Source organism: Zonotrichia albicollis, chromosome 1, assembly GCF_047830755.1.
Source record: "Zonotrichia albicollis isolate bZonAlb1 chromosome 1, bZonAlb1.hap1, whole genome shotgun sequence".
NCBI classification, from domain to species: Eukaryota; Metazoa; Chordata; class Aves; order Passeriformes; family Passerellidae; genus Zonotrichia; species Zonotrichia albicollis.
The window spans coordinates 98,794,667-98,810,547 of record NC_133819.1 but is presented as its reverse complement, the minus strand read 5'-3'; the positions used below and the strand labels follow the sequence as shown (position 1 = coordinate 98,810,547).

General features: G+C 34.4%; 1 protein-coding gene across 1 annotated transcript in view; it reads left to right on the top strand.

Annotated features, from left to right (window-relative positions):
• Window positions 1-15,881, top strand: part of CCDC102B (coiled-coil domain containing 102B) — a 140,278-nt gene that overhangs the window by 26,497 nt on the left and 97,900 nt on the right. The window contains exon 5 of the mRNA XM_074547915.1: window positions 12,569-12,673. Coding sequence (XP_074404016.1) covers window positions 12,569-12,673 — 105 coding nt within the window. The remainder of the gene's footprint in view (window positions 1-12,568; window positions 12,674-15,881) is intronic.

Sequence of the window (15,881 nt, the reverse complement as noted above, 5' to 3'; positions counted from 1 at the left end):
AATTACAATAACTGACAGGTGGTCAGAGAGTAAGGACAGAATTCTGTATTGTTGCTTCAGCAGCAATTCTTGCAAAGAGTTAACTATTCTTTCACTCTTTTCATATATCAGGTCCCCATTCATATTTAGTTTTATCTCTGGAAATGATGTACTTAATGTTCTTAGTGTCCAGCATAAAGTATAATTTGTCATGCTGCATAAAATTAAGGTTCCATTTGATGTTTATTTTCCCACAAATCTAATTTGGAAAGTGCAGGATAAGCCTTTAGTTTCATTGACTTTTTTGCTCATACTGGCTTCTGACAAGATATTTAAACTCCATTGACTCATACTTGCCAATATTTTCTCTGTCTTCATTACGCAATTTGCATTGAAAACACCAAGCAAGACAAGGATTATTTATTGTTTATTTTTAATTTAAGGACAAGTGAGAGATGAAAATTTATTTCTGTGAGAAAGCATGTTCAGAAGAAACATGTGTGCATGCTGAAACATATTTCTGCACACAGATTTTCTGTGAAAAGAACACCATGACCAAATGGCACCATTTGAGGAGGTTTGTTGAGCTTGTTGTTCTGCCACTGGCAGAAAGTATAACTTGGTGGTGAAACGAGGAAGATAAGGGAGGAATGTGCAGATGCACACACTCATAGATGTGTGTGTATTTGTGTGTTTGTGTACATGAAGTGATCTTGGTCCTAGGGATGAGCAAGGTTCTCCTTCCCAGAGCAGGCAGGTTGGATCTAGATGACCTTCAAGGTTCCTTCCAATTCAGGTCATTGTATGATTCTATGACTGCATTTTTAATTAAAAGAATTTTTCATAGTTCAGATTGAAAGGCCCAAAACTATGACAAAGTTGCTTCTTGATAAGGTATGAATGTGGTCAGTTCACCATATGGCTCTCTATATCAGAAATTAATTCTTTGCAGTGTATAGTTAAAAAAAAAAAAAAAAGGCTGATTAATATCTAGTTTCTAACATATGTTTAACTGTCCTGAATTTACCTTTTGGTATTCTATTTTAACATTCATTTAGTTGTTAAAGTTAATATTTCTGCTAGTGGGCTTACTTGTCATTCATACACATAAAATCAACTTGGGCTGAATTTACTTGAAAATAGTAACAAACCACTGAAGAATTAAATGTAATGACAGGTAGAATGTTGAAAATTGATGACATTAAAGGTATTTAATTAAAGATACAAGCATTTTGCAGTTAGTGATTCAGTTCCTTTTTTTATTCTTATCTGGAAAAGGGGAGCAATGTGTCACTTAAAATTTAACAATTCATTTTGGGAGGAGGCTTGATTGGGAAAACAGCCTTAGATAATTTGCTTCTAATTGATGAAGTACTGCATATTTCTTCAAGTAACAGCATGAGTGATGCCTTGAAGTCAATGAGAAATCTGCTGGTGTCAATGAATCTTTGATCAGTTCCTAAACTGTGTAGTAACAGGTGATTAGGAATTGTAACAAAAGATTTTTCAGGGACACTTGAAACTTCAGAGTATCAGTATAATGTTCTGCTTTGGGTATGGTTTAGATAAAACAGAAGACATGTAAGCTGTAAGCAGTAGAACCATTGCTACAGCCACTTTACACCAGATCACTGCTATACAGAAATTATTTTATGTAGTTGCTTATCCAGATCAAACAACTAAAGCTGTATATTTCAGGTTCTTACTCTGAAAGGAGAGCTGTATGGAGAAATGACCTATGATATATTTATCTGAACTCTAAGCAGCACAACACTTTTAAATTTCCTTGAACAAGTAATTTCCTCTGTTTCTTGAGTCCTATTGAACTTACAGATCAGAAGAGAAAACAAGCTTGAGTGCTGGTTTAATCTGTCCTTTTTAGCATAGGTTGTTAATGTTTAAGGAGAAAGCTCAGGGCGTCAGAACATGGCAACTTTTGGAATCTGGTGTATTATAGTGCAATTTATCTGTGCTTTAATTAACATTGGTATCATATCTGGTACTCATCAAAGAACCTTGATGCCATTTTGATTTTCCTGAATATTTCACATTATGTCAAATCAGATTTGCAAATTTTAATTAAATATGTTGGTATGGATGCTTTTTCTACAGGAAAGTAATGATTGCAAATTCTAGTGTGATTTCACACTATTTAGTATTCTAGTAATCTGACATGTATTTATTTGTAGAGACCTACAGTTACAGAAAACATCCTCTTCCCAGCATCCCTTGGCCATTAATCTGAAAAGTCAACAGTTCTCATCTGTAAGACGAGTGAACTTGTGTAGTCCCTAAGTTAAATGTAGAGACTTTGACTGTTGCTGTCATTTTGATGGTTTTTGTTATGATTCATTACCAGTTGTATTGAAAAATGTACTGTAAGTTTAGTTAGTATCTTATTTTCCAATATATCAATTAACATTCCTATTATACTTTTAATATTATTAATTTGATAGTTTTGTATTAACAATTAAAATTGAGTTGAACAGTGTTCTGATCTGCAACATGTAATACCTACACAGTTTAGGAACTTCTTGATTCTGAGGAGAATTTGAACTTGTTTTGAATGCTTCCTAATTATGCTGACCATTATTGATTTTTCTGTTTCCTTACAGTTCTTTATTTAGCTACACATTTTTCTCAATTCAACAATATAAAGTGAGGATGGGAAGTTGGCTAAGAAATTGGTTGTAAGCAAAAGAGTTATTGACCTTCTGTACAGCAAATAAAACTTCACAAACAAATAAACAAATATATTACCCATTGCACTATTTACTCTTTTTTTCCAGATGATTTTCTACATGTCTGCATTCATCTTCTTATGGCCAATCACTGTGTTTTTTGAGGAAGAGTTGTCATCTTCCTTTTACAGTGCTTATTAGAATGGCTTGTGACATATTCTAGTTCCTAAATTAATTACTAATAATAACTACATAAACTCACAGCAGTAGATAACTATTTGAAGTAACAGAAGGCAAGCTTTTATAGTCTGGACTTCAATTAAATTTCTTGGCTGTTTGTTTGTAAAACTACCAAATATAAAAATTATGTTCTGTAAATGATATATAAATTGTTAGTGCTCAGAAAGTTAAGAATGAAAATTTAATTGGTCTGGTCATTTCTTTCCATAGAATAGGAGCTCATTTTTTCTTCCATTAAGGTCTGTACATGTATTTCTGCTCACACCCATACAAATCTATTTTTGTCTTGCTATTTAAAAGTGGTTTTGCATTAGTCAGTCTCAGGTCTTCCAGGGCTTAGTCTGTGTTTCTTTTTCTGGGAAGAAGCTTGTTGTATTAGGTTTGGCTAGGAAAAGCAACCAAAAATCCACATACATACATGGTCCCCTCCCCCTGCTAAAAACACTAGTAACAGAAATAAGCTAAATGCAGATCATAAAAACCCTTAAACCAGGAAACTTCAGTCTTGCAACAGTAAATACTTGCAACAATAAAAAAAAATACTTGGATGAAAAGGGAATTAAGCAGAGTTTAATAAAAAGTTTCAGGTGTCATTAAAAAAAAAAAAAGATTCTCAGCAGAGGCCTATTCCACCTTATTTTAAAATATAAACCAGAATTAATTCGAACTTTTCAGCACAAAGTGAGAAGTCCTCCCTGCCTCCTCTCCCACTCATAAAGCTAAGATGTCAGTGAGGAAAATTAAGGGGTAAAATTTCCTGCTTTGCTTCATATTTTTTGGGCTTAAGAACGCCCAAAATCATCTGACCTTTGAGATTTCAAATTACATTAGGAAAAATATTAATTTAATCCTATGCCTGAAACAATCTTTGCCACATAATTAGGATTTTTAACCCAGTTTGTTTATTCTATTACCACTGCCACCACTTCTGTGTTGTGTCATAAACAGTAAGGAAAAGCAGGCTACTGCTTGTAAAGTAAAGAAATCTAGTCCTTCATTGTAAAGGTCAAGACCTCAAGTTTTACCTTGTTTGTCAGTGAAACATAAATATGAAAGTGTGTTTTTATTATTTTAATTTTTTAATTGACTTGACCTACAGTTATTAGATCAGTTGACTATTGGTTAATATGGGAATTTTTGCTTGTTTATTCCCTGGAATAGAAATTTGGCCTCACCATGCATAGTAGCAAAAAGAAATAGTCATCTTTTCATGCATTGAAATTCTCACTCTCCACATGAGTGATGGCTTGTCAAGTTTTGAAAGTTTTGGTTGGCATGTGTCCCTTATAAATTTCAAGCAGTATTGTCCAAGGGATTAGCTGAAATGTGAATTATTTCCTTGACTGAGATTAGAGAACATTTTTAAATGCACCTAAACCACTGTATGTTTGTATAGGTGAATCTTGGTTAGAACTCTAATTACTATGTTCATCTCTAGTCAAAAAAAGGAAAAGTAGTTTGATAAATTAGTCATGTTGATCCATCTCAAATCTCATTTTCATTTAGGAATACAGCAAACAGCATCTGGTACATGCCATTTTTATGTAAGGTCATGATTATCTAAGTACCAATATTTTGCTAAACTCAACAACAACAACAAGAAGATAATTTGAAGAGCTTGCAGTACAAGGTATGCTGCAAAAAGATGCCCACTGCATTCAAATTACTTTAGATTCAGTCTCTGTTTCTAATTATGGGAAGTACAGAAACCCCTTGAATATGACTGAACAGCAGCTGAAATGAGAAATACTGAGCAGGAGAAGTTGTGAGCGATGCTGACAAAAATTCTGGAGGTGAAGTTCTTTGCCCCAGACAGAGACAAAAGTTTCTCTTAGGGCTGAGAAAAAGAGAATGCTTAGAGGTGCTGTTAGAATGGGACTAAATTGGGGTGTCCAGGGCACCCAAGTGGTCTGTACTGAGGGTCTTTGTGGTGTGAGCTAGAGGTGAGGGTCTTAGTCCCAGACAGATGGAAAATAAAGTCCTTCTACTGTTGCCCATATTATAATAGAGGTATAAGGTCTACATTAACTTATCTATGGCTTGGCTATATAGAAAATAAGAGAATATGAGTATTTGTTTCTAAACAGTGAAAGTCTTAAAGGAAGAATTATTTGATGGACAATTTATTATTTATAATTTAATTGGATTTTTTTTTCAATAAATAAATAGCTCTCACTTACTGCATTCATCTTATGGGGGAAGAGAGGAGAATTTCAGGGAAATTCTGGAAAATTCCCAGTATCTTGATAGATTGGATATTTGCAACTGAGATAATCTTAAACAAGCTGTAGACCAAAAGAAAAAAACAGGCACTATTTATCATGGCAAAATTTTTTAAATGCTGGAGGAGCAGATTACAGATTACATATCTTTTTCCCTAATTTAGAAACTAGGTTTCATTTTTCTTGCAGGGGCATTTTTTTCTGTCTAAGATGTAGCAAACCAGATTCTGGTGGTGAAGGCGCAGTTACTTTAATGGTTCCTTATGTAGCAGCAGCAGATAACCACAAATATCTGAGAGGGTTCCCATGAGCTCCACAATGATCTCTGAGAGGATGCCTGGAAAGTCAGGACAAGACTTAAACCAGAGCTTCCAACTTCAACCTGGAGAATGTACTCACAGGGATTTTTATATAGGCTACTTAGAGATTCAGTCAATATCAATATAATTGACAAAATTGAGGAATGGTTCTTACTCAAATATTTTATTTTTGAGGTAGGCAATATATGACCTGCTTCCTTTTGGACAATATGAGGGCTTCCCAATCAGAAATGGTGGTAAAATACGGATATATTTATATTAGCAAATATGAGCCAAAGCTGCATCAAGAATAATGTCAATTTTTAGTTTTTATTGTTTTTACTGTTTTCATTTGTTAAATTTGCATGTAGAAGATGCATTACTTCTCATCAGGTAAATCAAGTGCACATTTTCCAGTGAAAAATGAAGGAATCCTTTTTTTCCTGTGTTTCTCTCAGCTGAAACACACTTTACTCATAACAAAACTAACAGGTGTTTGTATGGACTGATATGATAGGGTAAATGTATGGAGGCTTGCATTTTGAACTACAGATTTTTTAATTCAGCTCTGCAAAATAATAAAGTACATGGTTCATTTTTCATGTGCATTAGTGATTTGGCTGGTCAGGACATGTGGATACGTTTAGTATATTGCCTGACTTTAAAAAAAATAAACAGTATTTTTCTATTTGCTTGTTTTTTAAACAATGGGTGAAAGTCCCTTAGTTTCCAAGACAGCCTACAAATGGTTTAACATTTATTTTATATATCAGTGGAACACTGAGAATAGAACAGCACAAAATGTATCAGAAAAAATAATCACACTCTTCTTTGTTTTGAAATACTCATGCAAATACTCATGCTTTTCTGGCAAGCTTACAAGAATGTCTACTTGACAAAATTGTCCTTACATGTTATAAATATCAGATTCTTTGTTTATAGCATGTGTTCTTATATCTTCATCATAACAGTCCATTCTAGTTTTAAATTTTTTCCTATATAATTTTCAAAATTGTTTTTGACACATGAAAATGTTGACTAAATAAGCAGCACTGTACCTCTTGGTAGACACTGATTGTTTGGACATTCCTCTAGTCTCAATCTTGTTATGAACTGGGAATACAATAAGGAAGGTTAGCATACCCTGCTTGAGCAGGCATGTTGGCCCAGATGGCCCACTGTGGTCTTTCCTACCTTATCCATTCTATGATACTGAAAGAAACTTCCAGTATTTGTTTAGTCATCTTGTTTAGTTTTTCCACATGAGAAATGTAAGTATTTCTTGTTTAAAATTAGTTCAAAATGCAAAAAACTCTTCATAATTTTAATGTAGAAATTGAGTGATGATGTATTACTGATTTCAAATGTTTAGATAGGTAAAGGTAGTTCCTCAGTAGTATTCAATGATTTAAAAATAATTAGTAAAAGTAGAATTTTAGATAGGCATTATGGATAATTTTCTATGGTAGATGTTGATAGAAAATTTGTTTTCCTTGAACAAATAGTAGATTCTCTTAAAGAGAAGGTGTTAATTTTAGTATAATACACAGTCCATATGAAATTGAACTCATAAGAAACTGATGAAAACAGTGTCAGATTCAGATGGAAAGAAAAATCTGTAAGATCAAAGGTAATTTTCTCCATCTGACCATGTTCCTATTCTTGAACTTATTTATGTCCCTCTTCATATATTATTTCTGATTGTTGTAAATTTTCATGCTTAAACATTTTTATGTATCTATGGACAACTTCTGAATAAATCACTTCTTTTAAACTAGTCATACACACAAAAGAGTTTTCTCTGTGTGCAGACAAGGGGAGAGGAAAAAAAATACTGGTAAATCAGCAACTTTCCATTTAAAGTCAGCATAGTGCAATGATATCAGCTTGCAGCAGACTTAAGCATTTGAGTAGAACCAGGAGGAAGAAATATTTGATTACTAAATCTGCTGGTGCTAGGCATTGTTATGAATATAAGCATTCATGAAAAAGTTCCATTTCTTGCAGGGCTTGGTGTCTCAAGATATTGTCAGGCACAATAACATTTATCAAGCTTTCAGCATAGTTGCTGATGGTCTAAATGGTGTTCTTGGCAGACTTGCATACAATAGGAGAAAAAAACAGAGTAAATTTTTTTTACTGTATTGAAGCATTTGTCAAATGAAATGGTAGCAAACATTTGTCTTCCCTTTCCTGTGGAAAGAGTGCTATGGATTCTAGTAGTCTTTGATTGCACGTTTCAGGTGAAAAAAGAAAAGAATTCTAGAAAATGCCAGACCTACTGGAAATAATCATTGCAAAACTGCCCAGTGTCACACATGTTAATAATTTTGTTTGCCAGCAAACATCACACCTGCATACAGCAGTCCTGATCTTGGAAACAGGAAACCTGACGAGTTTTCTTTAGGACCTTAGGAGCTTTGGCAGTTTTCCTCATGTTCTTACAGACATCTAGCTGTGGAAATCTCAAAAAACAAAAGAAAACAGACTCCCTCCCCTATACCCCAACAAAATAGAGGTTACTTTGCAAGCAACAAAGATTCTTGGAATTGTTTTCTATTCAGTTGCACATGATTGTCTTGCTATGTGAAGTGCATCTTCCTCTTACAACTTTCTCAAATGTAGGTGAGCAGTGGAAGGGAGCCCATGGTGTATCTTCCATGTTCTGTAGATACAGCTGAACTAAAACTGGAAGTGATTTAAGAGAACCAGATTCATCAACATAACTATTTTCTTCCCTTGTGTCTCTCTTTATTGATGCTTCTGGCTGCATGAGTTTTTTCCTGATCCTGCAACACAGAAGTTTTTTCTCCCAGTTGCGCTGAGAGACTCTCTTTAGGCACTTGATACCATTCCTTTTAAACCATTGATAAAATATCTTCAGAACCCGTACAACTATGTTACAAATTGTAATGGTGTTTCATAATGAATTCAATGAAGGAATGTGAGGCTTCTGCTTGATGTTTGCTTGATATTTAAGCAAAGCTTGCTTTCAACTCATTGATCCAATCTACCTTGATGCCATATTTAAGGAAGCTGCATGTTTGCTATTCCTTCTAACAGCTGAAGCACGTTCCATACTTTGGAAGTTGATGACATCTCATAAATTACCACTGTGAAAGGGTGGATTCTCTGTCCTTGCATTTCTTATCGATGTGCAATCATTTGAAAGATGGTTGGTAAAACTGCACAATTTTTGAGTTCTTGGCTCTGAAAAGACAGTTGGATATGACATTTTTTGATAGACAGTATTCCTGTCTGAGTTACAGAAAAGAAAAATTTGCTTCTTGTGCTGAGTTTTCTGAGTAACTATGGGGAAGAAATATGTAAGAATCAAATTCACTTGTGACTTTATGAAGATTTATGGTTATTTCAATAGGCTTTCTTTATTAGGAGGGTGTCATGGTCTTTAATTCATAATCAACCTGTGGCTTATTAAATTTTCAGTGTAATATACCTCTTGCTTAAATTCTGTATGATAATTTGCAGCATAGATGAATGGAAATTACCTCCATGCACAATACAGTGAAGATATCAAGAATCCTGAAAATATGTGTTCATTTATCTTGCTTTGCAACATGAAAAAGCCCTGCATTGTCATTTTAAGGACAAAAAAAAAAGCATATTGGTTTAAAATTTTAATTTTTGACCTGCACAAACTGAAGCAGATGTTTTACATTTGCACTTGAGTGAGGCTGCCCGAGGTCACTATTTTAAACAGGAGTTCTTCCCTCTCTGGGTCACAAGTCTGTAGGCCTCATTCAGCTTGCCTGTAGGCTCTGAGTATAAAGACAGGTAGCACTAGAAGCTAATGATTTGCTGTGGTTGTGTAAGATTCAGATTGGAAATTTAAAAAAGAAAAAATAAAACTCTTCTATTCTCAGTCAAATCAGATTTTATTTGAGATATGCAGATTATCTTTCACAGAACATGCTTTTGGTAAAGAAAATGTCAGTTGTGTAGAATAAAAATTTTACAGGGAGAATTTCTGGTTGGATTGGCAGTTTTTTATTTCTGACATCATTGTCAAGTCAGATCAGATCAAAACTACAGGTTTTGATTTTCTTAACATAATGCTTGTGTTCTGTCCAACTCTATTTTAAAAGCTTCTTTTAAAAAGCTGAAGATCACAGTTCTCTAAATACATTTTCTGACCTTTTCCAAGTTTTATAGAAAGCTAACAAATCTTTGCACTAAAGAAAAAAAAAAAAGCAGAAGGGTGCATGGAATTTCTTCTGTTTACTGTCTGAAATTGTGTTGACTGCTAGAATTCATCTTCATCATCTTTCTTTTTGCCTTCATTGCACCTTAATTGTTGCCCTTCATCCTACTCTCTATCTTTTCTTAACTAAGGGGAAGGAGAAAAATATCTTGTTTCAATAAAACTTTTGGAACTAAAACTAAACTAAACAAGAGCATTAATATTTTCCTGCTAATGAACTGTGCAAGGTGGAGTTCCTTTTTCTGTGTCTGTTTTTTTCAGGGTTCTGCCTTTCATGTTATTCATGAAATGGTGTGGGCTAGCTCTAAGATGTAATTATCCAGTTTCAAAAGGTCAGTACTCTGTACTTCATTTCCACCGCTCACCTTTGCAATTATCCACTTCATTCACACTACCTTGACCTCATTCTATGCTTCCACCATTATTCTGGTCTTGCTATTAAAAAGTAAAATTCAGTGCAAGTCTGCACAGATATTTTAGGGAGAGAAAATATTTGCATTTTAAGGGAAAATTAAAGATCTCAAGATTTTTTCACATGTCGCAAATTTTTTCTTAAGCTTTCACTTTTCGTTATAAATCAGAATTTAGAGTTTCACACAACAGCACTGTAGAGAATGGAATGTCCCTGTAACTGCTTTGGCTTAGCTGTCCACTCCCAGATTCTTGTGCAGCCCGAGCCTCCTTACTCACAGGGCAGTATAAGAAAATTAAAATGCCTTGACTTAGTGTAAGCACTGCTCATTAACAATGGAAATATCCCTCTGTTATCAACATTATTCTCATACTAAATTCAGAACATAGCACTGTACCAGCTACTAGGAAGAAAATGAACTCCTATCCCAACTGAAATCAGGGCTGTTTAATATGTAAATTTATCATAATTATGTCTTGGCTGCAATGAATTAAAAATTTAAAGACATAGGTAAATAAATTTATCTTTGACATCAGATCTTCATGTGATAGTCATCTTCTGCTTAATTTTTTGATGAAATTCAATCTTGGATGGTATTGTGATTTCTCTCTATTTGATGTCTGACACAAATGAATTTGTATTGATTAGTGTCAACACTGTGAAAAGGTGAAATTTCAGACTTAGAATTTCAGCTGTGTATTTTGGCAGGCACTTTGCAAGAAGACAGGGTTTTCATGTTCTGGAACTTTCATGGATACTTGTAATAATAAATATGCCTGCATTTTTATTTAGGGAAAAATATGAGGCTTGTGACTGTAGTCCAGTAGAAAGTATTCAAACAATTTGCATAACTTTGATGGGAAAGACATAATATTTGCTGCTAAATAGGTGTATGTGATTCCTTAGTTTCCAACTATTGTACAGAAATTCAGTGGATAGGTTCTAAAGACCTCACTGGGAACATGTGAGCATCAAGCATTTACTTGTGTGTTGGAGTTACATCAATGCTTTGATGACCTGTGCCCAAAACTGCAGACAGTGCTCAAGGCGAGGCAACACCAATACAGAGCAGAGTGGAACAATCCCTTTTATTTATGAGCTTCTTTAACTTTATTTGGTTTCTAATTGTTTTTATTTACTCAGAAATAAGGCGGGAACAGACAAGTTAGCAATTTGATTTAGCTAGAGAATGACATTGTCACTATTCATAGGGTCAGGTTATGCTGTAACCACTCATTCTCTTCGCTCAACATTGAGAATATTTCCATTATTTGCCAGAAATTGATTTTAGAATAAAAGTAACCAATCAAACTGAAAAAGCACACCTCTGTGGCTCTTTCTAAAGCCTTGTTGGCGCAGATATCCTGTTTCTTCCATGAAGTGTCTCAAAATGTTTTCAGTCACCATTTTTATCAAACCATTGATTTTAGTTCTCACAGAACTGAAAATTGTAAAAAGCTCTTAAAATTTTGACCTTTTATTTAACATATTCACAAATTTCTTCTTTTTTTCACCTCAATTAAAAGAACTGGAACCTTTTATTTTTACAGTTCTTAATCTATGCTAATCTCTTTTAATCTCCTGTTTAGAACCAGTTAATAATAATTTATTAACAGTAAGTATTTGTTGATAATAATCTTCTGATAAATTTCCATTAGTACCTGATAAGTACCTGGTTTGTGTTATAAACATAAATTCACTTTACAATATTTTCATTTGAAGTCTGAGAAGTATTTAATGCAGCCTTGACAAAAACCTCTATGTAGTTGTCTCTGAAGAATAAATCAGTTCTTTGATAATTACTCTATGTGACTTAGTAATGTGTCTTTTTGTTGATATATTTAATTTGTCCTATACTAGGATTTGATGAAAAACTTCATTAAGATATCCTAAAATAACATTACAGCATTGGCCATAAAAGATAATATTTCACTTAAGACTATTAACCATGACCACAAGAAAGAGATTAACATGAAAACTTAAAAATCTTTCCTCTGCTTATGAGGATAACTCTATGTAGTACTGAAGGTATACTTTAGACCTTCTTCAGTTTAATAAACATTCATTGCAATCCTTCTAAATTGTAAACAGAATAAAAACATGCTGATTTTTGTCTTTTAGAGAATAAAAGTGAACTTTGACATTGTCAAGCCAAAATCAATCTCAGTTTTATTTAAAACATTTTATTATTATTTTAATACTATTTTTCCAGAAATAGCAGGAAAAGAATAGGATTTTGTTACCAGTTACTGTATAAAAATTTATCTACACTTTACTTTTTTGAAGGTACATTTGATGAGAAATTGACTGTCTTGGTTATTTTAAAAATAAAATATTTAACTTTATGACACATGGAAAACTTAGACCTTGGGCTGTTTTCTAAGGTGCCGTCCTTACTCTGAGGTGAAGCCATTAGCCTCACCCAGTGAAAACCAGAGGGTTTTAATCAGATTATTCCTCTTTCTTTTTCTTTCTTTTTTGGTGATTCTTCCTCCTACCCTCAACCTTCCCAGATGGAAAGAATGCGGTGTGAGAATGCCTCCAAATGGGGAAAGAGAGAGCGACAAGAAGCAGAAAAACAAAGTTTGGAAGAAGAGACCAGAAAACACAAAATGCAGGTAAAAGAAATTCAGGAACTTCTGGAGATGAAAAAAACCCTAAAGCAACACTACCTAAATTGAGTTGTGATAATAAATATGCACTAGGTAGGCTTTTGGTTAAAAATAAGCTTTTTTTTACTTAGTCTAGCAGTTTTACTTAATTGTATTATTTTGGGAGCATTCACACCCAAAATTACTATTTCAAAGTGTCAAAAAGTGTCCATAAAGCAAAGATTATACAAGACAAAGTAGCCCTTACTCCATCCCAGACTTGAGCAATTGGACCTCAGTGGCTTAGAATTTCTGTAGGGTACAGAAACAGGAAATATTTTCTTTTCATTTTTAAAAGATGCAGGGAGAAATGACAAGTATAACAGGACTAGGAAGCAAAAGTGAAGACTGGGAGGAACAGGAGAGATTAAGTGATCTTTGCAAGCTACAAAGTTCTGATGAAGGTCAAAGCAAACTGTGAGACAAATCATTTCCCTGTCTTGTTCAACATCATATCTCTTCTTAGGAGAGGGAGAACGGGAAGAAGCGCCTATTCTTATTTTTTTGTGCCTCCAAAGATCTGTTCATTTATTGTCCTGCTAAAAATGACTTGATAATTTATTCAAAGACCCTTAGCTGAGCATATTCCCTTTATTTTATGGTTCTTAATGCTGATGACTAAATAGTAATCCAGAAGGCTCCAACTTTCATTGAGACTCTGAAAGTTCAAAAAAGAGAAAGCAAAAAGGTCCCCAAACCCACCAATCAATCACTAAATGTACATATCTGATGCTATGAGTCGTATATTGAGAAACAGTAGCTTTCTTTTATTTGCCTGAATAACAAATAATTTCATCTAATATATGTGCATTTGCTGCTGAATAATAACATCTAAGTAACTAGATTTAGGGTTTAGTAACTAGGTAATTTCTCTTGGGAAAGACTGAGAGAGAGGTTTTATACTTGATAGCTGTTAAAAGTAATCATAAGATTTTTCTGTTTCCATCATGACTGAGCAATGGCAAATGGAAGCTCATGCATATAAGCCTACCTGTCTAACATGTTTTGCGTAACAAACAATGGGTTTTAGCTTTTCTTTACTACTATTTATTTTATGGTAACATATACATATCATATCATATCATATCATATCATATCATATCATATCATATCACATCAGTACTTTCTTGATTTATTTGTAATGCAAGTAACTTGAGGTTGGAGATATGGCCAGAAAGAAGCTCATCTACTTAGGCATATTACTATGTTTCAAATCTCTGTTGCTTGTATATCTGTGCTGGTATGTTTATGTGTTTGGTTTTGTTTTAAAAAACAGTTAGTTGCATAGACAATTATTAGATATCTGTGATCAACTCTCTCTGTTAGTATCAGCTCTCTCCATTAGTAAAGCACCCTTATATTTCATTTACAATAACTGCAAAACATGGAATCACAGAACAAGTCAAACTGGAATGGACCTCCTGCTCAAAGCAAGACCAGCTCTGAAGTCAGATTGAGTTATTCAAGGTTTTGTCTAGTGAGGTCTCAAAAACATCCAGGTCTGCACGACCTACTCTGGGCAGTGGGTTTGTGATGGCTTGACCCCAGCTGGCAGTGAAGCTCCCACCGAGCCTCATTCACTCCCCAGCAGTGGCTTGGGGGGACAGAATTGGAGGGGCAAAATTGAGAAAAAAAACTTGCGGAATGAGATAGAGACTGGTTAATAACTGGGAAGGGGGAAAACAGAAAAGAAGGGAAAATAAAAACAAGTGATGAAGAAGGGACCAACACCACCAGCAGACTGATTGCCTAGCCAGTCTCTAAGCAGCAGCTGCTTTGGAAAAAGCATCATCATGTCATTGCAAGGGACTCTTCCTTCCCAGGTGTAGGACTTTGTCACTGCTAAATTTCACAAGGTTCTTGTTGGCTCCTTCTTTCAGCTTAACAAGACAACTTCCTGATCCCACCTACAGGCAAGGATATTGCCCCTGCCTGTCCCAGCCTCAGAGGAACACAGCAAGACCTTGATGGGAGCATTTTCCCTCCAGAGCTGTGAACTGAGCATGTGATGTATTTCTCCATTTAGGCTGGGAACCATGCCCTGCGTCATCCCCCAAGGCTAAACTCTCTTGCAGTCTTCAGAGGCATTTCCAGCCAGATCTCCTTGCCAGAGTCTGGTGTAGAATCCTAAGCATTATTCTCACTGTGTCCAGGGCTCCTGGCCTCTGTCTGCAGAGAGGAAGTGGTACCACTAAAAACGACACAAAATTGACAACATGAGTAAAATTAAAGAGCAACAGGATTAAAGTGCAGTGGCAAACCCTTAATGAGAAAATTTACCTTACTGCTGCTATTAAATGCAAAGCAGGTGTTAAGAAAGGAAAGAGTTCCTTTTTCAAGGATTCCATCCTAACTCAATTTAGATGGAACCTGTCTACTCCTTTGCAGACACATTCTAATGTCACTTGTTGAACCTTGCTAAATTCTGAGACTGTTTCTGATTTTCTCTAATACTATAAATAACCTGAAAACAATTGCTTTGACTTCTGGTTCACGACCCTTTTATTTCTGGGATGGTAGCTTAAAGTTGAAATAAAACAACATTATAAGCAGGGTTAGAGTAGTAAAAAAGAATGACTGCTGTAATGTGTTTGATGGTTAGATGTCTAGGTCAGCAAAAATTGAAACTACAGCTTTTTAAAGGTCTTTGTCCATCTTTATATGTATGATTTTGGCTTTATTCAACAAGTAAGCAAAAGACATACAGCTGATTTTTCATAGAATGAATCCCAAAGCAAAATGCAGTTGCCTAGTATCCTACTTTTTTTCCAAAACCTCTGTTTGTGAGATTATTTGAATCATCCATTGTGGTTATTTAAAACAATATTCAGTGTTATTATTTGATATATGGCTGATTTGTACTTGTAGAGGATATAAGCAAACAATGGCAACATTTTTTTATTTAGTAATGGTTTTAGTAGTGCTAAAAACATAGTATCGATACACAGAAATTAAATCCTTATATCCTTGTCTAAACAGTTTCATGCCGACAGTTATCTTGCTCTCTAATATGTATACATACCTCCAAAGGATACAGAATTTGTGCAATCTCTTGCCACTCATGGTATAAACCACGTAGATTGAAGTTCTGAATATAAAATGTAATATTAATTATGTCTTTCAAAAAGTGTGAGTCTTTAATATTATTTTTAGCTAGCAGTTTGTTGGTTTAAAA